Source organism: Mercenaria mercenaria, chromosome 4 (assembly GCF_021730395.1).
Source record: "Mercenaria mercenaria strain notata chromosome 4, MADL_Memer_1, whole genome shotgun sequence".
Lineage (NCBI taxonomy): Eukaryota > Metazoa > Mollusca > Bivalvia > Venerida > Veneridae > Mercenaria > Mercenaria mercenaria.
The window spans coordinates 76987346-76997345 of NC_069364.1; the positions used below are offsets into that span (position 1 = coordinate 76987346).

The 10000-nt window shown below is 39.9% G+C and overlaps 1 protein-coding gene across 1 annotated transcript in view; it reads right to left on the reverse strand.

Annotated features, from left to right (window-relative positions):
* LOC123552205 (acetyl-CoA acetyltransferase, mitochondrial-like) overlaps positions 1-9929 on the reverse strand; it is a 41882-nt gene extending 31953 nt beyond the window's left edge. The window contains exon 1 of the mRNA XM_045341685.2: positions 9774-9929. Coding sequence (XP_045197620.1) covers positions 9774-9803 — 30 coding nt within the window. The 5' untranslated portion in view covers positions 9804-9929. The remainder of the gene's footprint in view (positions 1-9773) is intronic.
* Between the last annotated feature and the right edge of the window lie 71 nt (positions 9930-10000).

Here is a 10000-nt window from a genome sequence, read left to right on the forward strand (position 1 = left end):
TTATTCTTTTACCAAGAAGTTTTTACAAATGTGGATTCAGTTAAGAAGAACTTTGGACATGTTTAGAATATTTTGTTAAAAGTATTAAAGACAGAACCCACAAGGTGCAGGGTTATACATACATGGCTATAAAGAAAAATCGATAATGATAGCTTAGTTCAGGGGTACAGGGGAAAAGCACTTGCTCTTAACTCAATTTATTGAAGCATCTAGGTGACAGATTGTCAGTGTGATATAGATTTAGCAAGCAAATGGTTAGTTACCATTCTGTATATTATTATTTCTTTGCGTGAATCACAATGACCTAAAACCTACCGGTAATATCTGTTAGTCTTAAGGTATTAAAAATGTGCTGTCAGACCAGGGCTTGTTCAAGAGACCCCTCACATACATGGCAATTGCTGAGCTAACTGGCTGCCTGACATGTATTTTTTTCTAGTGTGACCAAGTTTGTACAGCGACATGTATACAGTCCCACATACTGGAAATTTGTCCTCCATCTCCGAAGGTACATAATATTGCAGGTGTTGTAAGACTGACAGAGCAAGCATGACATTGTCACAGTTCCAAGGTGGGCCTAAAATGTCACAAGGTGAGAAAATGTGCAGTCAGTATGGGGCTTGAACCCAGGACCCCTCACCTAGACAGGTCTAGGATTTCGTTGTTTTTACAGATATTCTGTAAATATATGGACAATCCATAAATTTAAAGATTTTTCAGTCTTTAAATTTACAGACTGGGTAAATGAAATCTTTTAACGATTATGAGTTAAATCAAAACTGCAGGTTTAAACTTAGAGATTTTAGGACTGCATGCATGAATGAAGGTTTTATGTGGTTTTCTGTCAGTATTGATGACTGAATTTTCAGAAAATGTGAAAAAAATTAAAGTGATCCTACCTGTCTGAAATTCTCCTATTAGTTTTATCTGTGCATGTTATAACTGAAACATTTTATTTTAAAGGCACTGACCACCAGATTTTGGCTAAAACAAATCTTTCTTTCAAATTGAAGTTTGGTCATATTACAAACATTAGAATATGAGTTTTGTTTCTGAACTATTTTAAAAATGCCAAATCAAGAAAACAAGAGGGTCATGATGACACTGGATCGCTCACCTGAGTAATATGAGCTACATGTTTCAAATGTCAAATTGATGAATAAATATTAAGAAAGTCAGTAGGTCACACTCATGGTCAATGGAATTCAGTTTTACGATTTGTGTGCAAAACTGTGTATGTCATCAAAATTTCAAGGCTGTATCTTAAAAAACAAGAAAGTAGGTCAGTAGGTCAAGGTCACAGTCAAGTGACATCATATTACTTGGGGTCATCAGGTAATTATAATTAAACAGTCTTGGAAATAGGATCAGATGATTTTTTAAGTATTTTTCCTATATAACTCACATAATAACTAAGTGACCCCAGGGCAGGGCCTCTTTTAACCCCAGGGGCATAATTTGAAAAATTTTGGTAGAGGACTACTAGACAATGCATCATACCAAATATCAAAAGCCTAGGTCGTATGGTTTCAGACAAGAAGATTTTTAAAGCTTTTTCCTATATAAGTCTATATAAAACTTGGGACCCCCAGGGCAGGGCCTCTTTTCACCCAAGGGGTACAATTTGAACAATTTTGGTTGAGGACAATAAGACAATTCTACAAACCAAATATCAAAGGTCTAAGTGTTGTGGTTTCAGACAAGAAGATTTTTAAACTTTTTTTTCCTATAAAAGTCTATGTAAAACTTGGGACCCCCGGGGCGGGGCCATATTTGACCCTAGGGGGATAATTTGAACAATCTTGGTAGAGGACCACTAAATGATGCTACATACCAAATATCAAAGTCTATATAAACCATGTGACCCCCAGGGCGGGGCCATATTTGACCCTAGAGGAATAATTTGAACAATTTTGGTAGAGGACCACTAGATGATGCTACACACCACATATCAAAGCCCTAGGCCCTGTGGTTTTGGACAAGAAGATTTTTAAAGTTTTTTCTTTCGTTTGCCATGGCAACCACAGTTCTGCATGGAATTCAATTCCTTGAATAGTTTTTGTAGAGCTTCACCCAAGGAACATTCCTGTGAAGTTTGGATGAAATTGGCCTTGCGGTTTATGAGGAGATGTCATTTAAAGTAAAAGTTTACGGATGGACAACGGACGCCGGACGCCGAACGAAGTGCGATCACAAAAGCTAAAAAGGTGACCGCGTCAGGAATCGGACCCGGACTGCCACGACAAAAAAGAAGTTTTCCGCTGTCGTTACCAATAAGGCTATGGAGGATTTAGCGTTCAATGCACGTTAAATATAGATATTTATAATCGAGGCAATTTACCTCACGTAAAGCGTTTCAAATGCTTTTCGATTTTCAATTTTCATTGTAAAAATTAGTAAAAACAACTAAGTCTCATGTGTTTCCGTAACATATAGTCTGTCAGTAATTAAGTTTCGAAGCATTCTTAAGAAATACAGTACAGCATTAATTTCCAGAGATCTAAAAAATCTTCTTTTTTTGTTTTCAAACGACCTGAAGGCCAGTGCTTTTAACCTGCGGTTTTGATTTAAATTGTAATTCTAGCATTTGATTTTGACATATTTTGCATTATTGTTATTGGTTTTATAGCTAATTCATTGACCATGAGTGTGACCTACTGACTTTCTTAATATTTATTCATCAATTTGACATTTGAAACATGTAGCTCATATTACTCAGGTGAGCGATCCAGTGTCATCATGACCCTCTTGTTATCTTGATTTGGCATTTTTAAAATAGTTCAGAAACAAAAACTCATATTCTAATGTTTGTAATATGACCAAACTTCAATTTGAAAGAAAGATTTAGCTATGTAGCTAATTTGTGACTTTTCTGGGACCTGATGACATGTTCAATACCATTTCCGTCAGTTTGAAATTTTACCTAACATACTAACAGTGAACTAGAAATGTGTTCATGGGACACAGATGCTCCCACTACATGACAAAGGACACAAATTTTTTCCTAGGTCAGGGGCCATAACTCCTACAAAACTGAATGAATCCAGACGCGAAACCCCAGGTGCACAACTGCACATTCCTTTAAACTTTGGTGACTCTAGGTCAAATACTTTTGGAGCTACGCGCGACACAACATTAAAATGACCATTTTTTAACTAAGTCAGGGGCCATAACTAATACATGACTGAATGAATCCAGATGGCAAATCCCAGGTGCACAACTGCACATGCTGACCAACATTCCTGTAAACTTTGGTGACTCTAGGTCAAATACTTTGGGAGCTAGGCGCAACACAACATTAAAATAACCAATTTTTAACTAAGTCAGGGGCCATAACTCCTAAATAACTGAATGAATCCGGACGGGAAACCCCAGGCGCACAACTGCACATGCCGACCAACATTCCTGTAAACTTTGGTGACTCTAGGTCAAATACTTTTGGAGCTACGCGCAACACAACATTAAATGACCAATGTTTTACTAAGTCAGGGGCCATAACTCATACACGACCAAATGAATCCGGACACGAAACCCCAGGTGCACAACTACACATGCTGACCAACATTCCTGTAAAGTTTTGTGACTCTACGTCAAATACTTTTGGAGCTAGGTGCGACACAACACTAAAATGACCAATTTTTACAAAGTCAGGGGCCATAACTCCTACATGACTAAATGAATCCGGACGCGAAACCCCAGGTGCACAACTGCACATGCTGACCAACATTCTTTTAAACTTTGTTGACTTTAGGTCAAATACTTTTGGAGCTACGCGCGACACAACATTAAAATGACCAATTTTTAACTAAGTCAGGGGCCAAAACTCCTACAGGACAGAGTGAATCCGGATGCGAAACCCCAGGTGCACAACTACACATGCTGACCGACAATCCTGTAAAGTTTTGTGACTCTACGTCAAATACTTTTGGAGCTAGGCGCGACACAACACTAAAATGACCAATTTTTACAAAGTCAGGAGCCATAACTCCTATAGGACTGAATGAATCCGGACGGGAAACCCCAGGTGCACAACTGCACATGCTGACCAACATTCCTTTAAACTTTACTGACTCTAGGTCAAATACTTTTGGAGCTACGCGCGACACAACATTAAAATGACCATTTTTTAACTTAATCAGGGGCCATAACTCCTACATGACTGAATGAATCCAGACGCAAAACCCCAGGTGCACAACTGCACATGCTGACCAACATTCCTGTAAACTTTGGTGACTCTAGGTCAAATACTTTTGGAGCTACGCGCGACACAACATTAAAATGACAATTTTTACTAAGTCAGGGGCCATAACCCCTACACGACTGAATGAATCCAGACGCGAAACCCCAGGTGCACAACTACACATGCTGACCAACATTCCTGTAAAGTTTTGTGACTCTATGTCAAATACTTTTGGACCTAGGGGCGACACAACATTCTCGGAAGGACGGACGGACGGACGTTCCTACATATGGATACTTATGTGGCTACTCTTTTGTTTTATTGTTCTTTCAGCCACGTAAGAGAAAAATAGCCACATAAAAGCCTTACGGAATGAATGACATCAAAGAAAAAGTACAGTTACCTATTGTTCCTATAGCCACCTAAGTATGCAAATGTGAGCTCGGACAGACGGAAGGATGGACGGACGGACGAACGGACAAGGGCAAATCTATATGCCCCACCAAAAGTGGGGGCATAAAAAATGTGTATGTTAAACTATATTAAAATAATGAAGTTTAAATCGGGTAGATTTCCAACACAGTTTCGAGCCTAACTTCTTGAGACGTAGAGGCTGTCAGTCTGTGAAATCGCTCTGCCTTGCAGTTGAAAAATTGAGACTAGGATTGAGGTGGATATGTAGCTTTACTCATTTGGCTTATCAGGATGACTTATTTTATGATCTGATATTTTATAGTTGTCATCCCTCTAAGCATTTTACTGTTAGGAAAACGAAGACTTTAAAAAATCCAAACAAGAGCTCTGCCAAGCAGGGCAATTTACGCCCCAAAGAGTTATATCAGAGGAAGGGGGCAAAATTTAAAGAACTTGACCGCTGAAACCCAAAGGACAGGAACAACAAAGGGAAGAAATTCCAAAAAAGTCCACAAAAAAATTCTTGCCAGGTACAGATATGTAACAAGAGGGCCTCTAGAGTGTTAACAAGCTTTTCCTTTGATTTGACCTGGTGACCTAGTTTTTGACCCCACCTAACCCAGATTTAAACTTGAGCTATAGATCATCAAGATTAACATTTTGACCAAGTTTCATTAAGATATGGTCATAAATGTGGCCTCTACAGTGTAAACTAGCTTTTCCTTTGATTTGACCGGGTGACCTAGTTTTTGATCCTACATGACCCAGATTCAAACTGGACCTTAAGATCATCAATATTAATATTCTGACCAAGTTTCATGAAGATACAGTCATAAATGCGGCTTCTACAGTGTTAACAAGCTTTTCCTTTGATTTGACCTGGTGACCTAGTTTTTGACCCCAGATGACCCAATATCGAACTCGTCCAAGACTTTATTGAGGATAACACTCTGATCAAGTTTCATTAAGATTGGGCCAAAATTGTGACCTCTAGAGTGTTTACAAGCTGTTCCTTTGATTTGACCTGGTGACCTAATTTTTGACCCCAGATGACCCAATATCGAACTCGTCCAAGATTTTATTAAGGGTAACATTCTGACCAAGTTTCATTAAGATTGGGCCAAAATTGTGACCTCTAGAGTGTTAACAAGCTTTTCCTTTGATTTGACCTGGTGACCTAGTTTTTGAGCCCAGATGACCCAATATCGAACTCGTCCAAGATTTTATTGAGGGTAACATTCTGACCAAGTTTTATTAAGATTGGGCCAAAATTGTGACCTTTGGAGTGTTAACAAGGTTTTCCTTTGATTTGACCTGGTGACCTAGTTTTTAAACCCAGATGACCCAATATCGAACTCGTCCAAGATTTTATTGAGGGTAACATTCTGACCAAGTTTCCAAGCTGCCAAAGAAAGGTGACCTCAGCGATTGTCAGAACTGGCATGGAATCCAACTGCTCTCCATACCTAGTAAAGTCCTCACTCGCATTATCCTAGAGAGGATGAAGAAGGCAGTAGACTCACAACTGAGGGAAGAACAAGCAGGCTTCAGACCTGGAAGATCTTGTACAGACCAGATAGCTACTCTCCGTATAATCATAGAACAGTCTATAGAATGGCAATCCCCACTTTATGTCACCTTCATTGACTTCAAGAAGGCCTTCGACATGATAGACAGGACTGCAATCTGGAGCATACTCGCACACTACGGTATCCCAGACAAGATCGTCAACATTATTCGGAGCATGTACAACAACAACACCTGTCAAGTCATCCATGACATGAACCTTACATATCCCTTTGCTGTCAATAACGGAGTACGACAAGGATGTCTACTGTCTCCTCTCATCTTCTCATTGGTGATTGACTGGGTGATGAAGGCAACAATGGAGCAACCTAGAGGGATCCAATGGACACTTACCAAACGACTCGAAGACTTGGACTTCGCAGACGACATCGGTCTCCTGTCTCACACCCACAGACAGATGCAAGAGAAGATAGAGCATTTACAAGCTGTAGGAAGACGAACTGGCCTGGAAGTGAACAGAAATAAGACAAAAAGCCTGCGGATCAATGCGGCCCAGGATACAGCTATCCTCATAGAAGGGGAACCTATAGAAGATGTACCCCAGTTCACATACCTCGGCAGTGAAGTCAGTAAGACAGGAGGCACAGAAGAAGATATAAGGTCCAGAATAGGAAAAGCTAGGTACGCTTTCATCACCTTAAAGCCAATCTGGGACAATAGGGCCATACACCTCCGGACAAAGATCAGACTGTTTAACACCAATGTTAAAACAGTTCTGTTATACGGCTCAGAGACCTGGAGACACACAAAAGCACTAGACAAGAAACTCCAGGTCTTCATCAATACAAGCCTGAGAAGAATCCTCCGCATCAGATGGCCGGAACGAATCTCAAACCAGGAGTTGTGGCAAAGAACCAACCAAAGGCCAATAATTATTGCGGAAGAAATCCAGATGAAGAAATGGAGATGGATTGGCCACACCATTAGAAGAGGCCAATCATGCACAGCCCGTCAGTCTCTGGACTGGAACCCGCAAGGAAGTCGCAGAAGAGGTCGTCCCGTGCAGACATGGCGGAGGACCCTAGAATCCGAGCTACAAAAAATTCAGATGTCTTGGGGAGAAGCTAAACAGGTTGCCATGGACCGTACCAGATGGAGAGCTGTTGTGAAGGCCCTATGTCCCTCCAGGGATGAAGAGGACTAAGTAAGTAAGTAAGTAAGAGTGTTAACAAGCTTTTCCTTTGATTTGACCTGGTGACCTAGTTTTTGATCCTAGATGACCCAATATCGAACTCGTCCAAGATTTTATTAAGGGTAACATTCTGACCAAGTTTCATTAAGATTGGGCCAAAATTGTGACCTCTAGAGTGTTAACAAGCTTTTCCTTTGATTTGACCTGGTGACCTAGTGTTTGACCCCAGATGACCCAATATCAAACTCGTCCAAGACTTTATTGAGGGTAACATTCTGACCAAGTTTCATTAAGATTGGGCCAAAAATGTGACCTCTAGAGTGTGTACAGTCAAATTGTTGACGACGGATGGACGGACGGACGACGGACACAGGGTGATCATTAAAGCTCACCTTTGAGCACTTTGTGCTCAGGTGAGCTAAAAATACACCTAAAAATTGGAGGTACCATCCATGTTGTATCACAGAAATGTGGTCTTGGTTTTTCCCTATGTCCAATAATGAAAAAGTTACAAAATAAGCTATTTATAGTAACATAAAAGGGAAGTAATTCAAAAAGAATTATTGTAAGTGAACAAAAAAGGGATCTGCCAAAAAAAAAAAACCAAGAGAACCACAATGCAGAGCAATATAAACACGTAACAAAGTCATATAAATGACAGTTGACCGCTAAGTGTGACCTTGTCCTTGATGCGCTCTGCATGTCGCCTCGATGTGGTGAACATTTGTGCCAAGTTTCTTTAAAATCCTTCAAGCAGTTCAAGAGTTACAGAGCGGACACGAAACAAAGCTATATGACCTTTGATTCCTAAGTGTGACCTTGACTTTGAAGCCAGCCACCTGAAACATGCGCTCTGCACGTCGTCTTGATGTGGTGAACATTTGTGCCAAGTTTGTTTGAAATCCTTCAAGGGGTTCAAGAGTTACAGAGTGAACATGCAATTGCTAACGGACGGACAGATGGACGGACACCGGGGGTATAACATAATACGTCCCTTCAGACATATAAAAAGTCATAATATACTTGCTTTAATAAATTAAAGATTAATATTCATGTATAAACTTCATATAGGTTGAATTTAATTTTAAATAAGAGACAATTCTTCGAAAATATTATGTGACAGGTGCAGGGCTTTTCATCAGGAAATTGGGAAGAGGCCTTGGCCTTTCAAACTGGGAAATGCATACGCGATAATCGCTCATTTAGGGAAAATATATATATATATATATATACCAGATTTATATAGCGCCCTTTTCATGATAAACACGTTCAAAGGCGCTTTACAGCAACTGCAGCCACACAGGGCGCGAAATCATCCTCTACTAGTACAGACACAGAGCGATCTGACCAGAGGGACAGAGTGAGACAAAGCCCCCACAGAGAGATCAGAAATCAGATACAGGCTTGTCCGGCTAACTTAGCCTAGCTCGTTGCGAATAGACAGCCTGGTTCTTTAACGTGCCCAGTGTATAGCACTGATACACGCAAGGATTGCCTGGGTTCCTGACCAGTACACCTCTAGCTGGGTGGGAAACACTGAAAAGCGTTTCTGAAAATTCCCGAGTAGCTGCCGGGGATCGAACCCCGACCTCAGGATTGGAAGGCCAGTGTGCAAACCACTGAGCTATCCGTCCACCATTTTATTGAAACAGGGCCTTTTTTCCTTCTGCAAAAGAGGTATGTCACAAAGAACACAATGTGGCGGTTTCCTAATCATAAATGAGCTTATTGCTTCCTATTTGTGAAATATAATTTAAAAAAAAAAAAAAAAAGATTTTTTTTTTTACATTTTTGGAAGTTCCTCTGCCACAGTTGGGAAAAAATGACCTTATTTTCAATTGGGAAGTGGCCGAATAGCGGCCTCTATTATTTAAGGATGAAAAGCCCCGAGGTGGGAGGAGATATCTACCCTGACACCGGTTTCAATAACAGAAGACTGCCGATATGACACTAAATTACAGAAACAAAACACATTCATAAAATGTCAGCGAGGCAAGTTTATGCTTTAATGTCAACATAAAATGTAATCATACAAATACTTTGTACATATACCAGAAAACATTCCCAACGGATTTTCATTGGGGATTTCCTAACAGAAATTTGCAGGATAAGTTTGGACGTGACGGAGACAGCGACAGTCAAAAGTTATCACGCTGTCCCGAAACATCCTATTATTTGGACTTGTGGATATGATACACTTCATTCCGTAGAAGACTATTACCTGATAATGCCAACAGTGTTAGATCTCTTACAGTTTTCTAAAATTTCGAACACAGTGGAAAACAAATCCTGGCCTGCCAGGCCAGGGTCTAAGACACTAAGTAACAGAGTAAGACTAAAAATTACTAAAAAGACTAGTCTAAACAGAGGACAAGGTCATACACCGAAATCAACAAAACCAGATTATGACAACTTTAACTTTGTATGAATATTGTGAAATTAAAGAATCTTGCAACGTACCTTGCTATTCAACAGTAGCTTTGACAGCATTTCGAAGGGTATTTGATGGAACAAATTCTGACAAATTTGTACACAGAATTACCAGCGGAGTTACTCCCCTTGTGCTGAAACATTCGTTCTCAAAATATTCGAACCAATTGTATTAAAAAAATCATTCTTCAAAACAAATATAAAGAAAGTAAAAAACTGAAGTTTAAAGCATAATCTTATTCGGTTAGCCTATATGT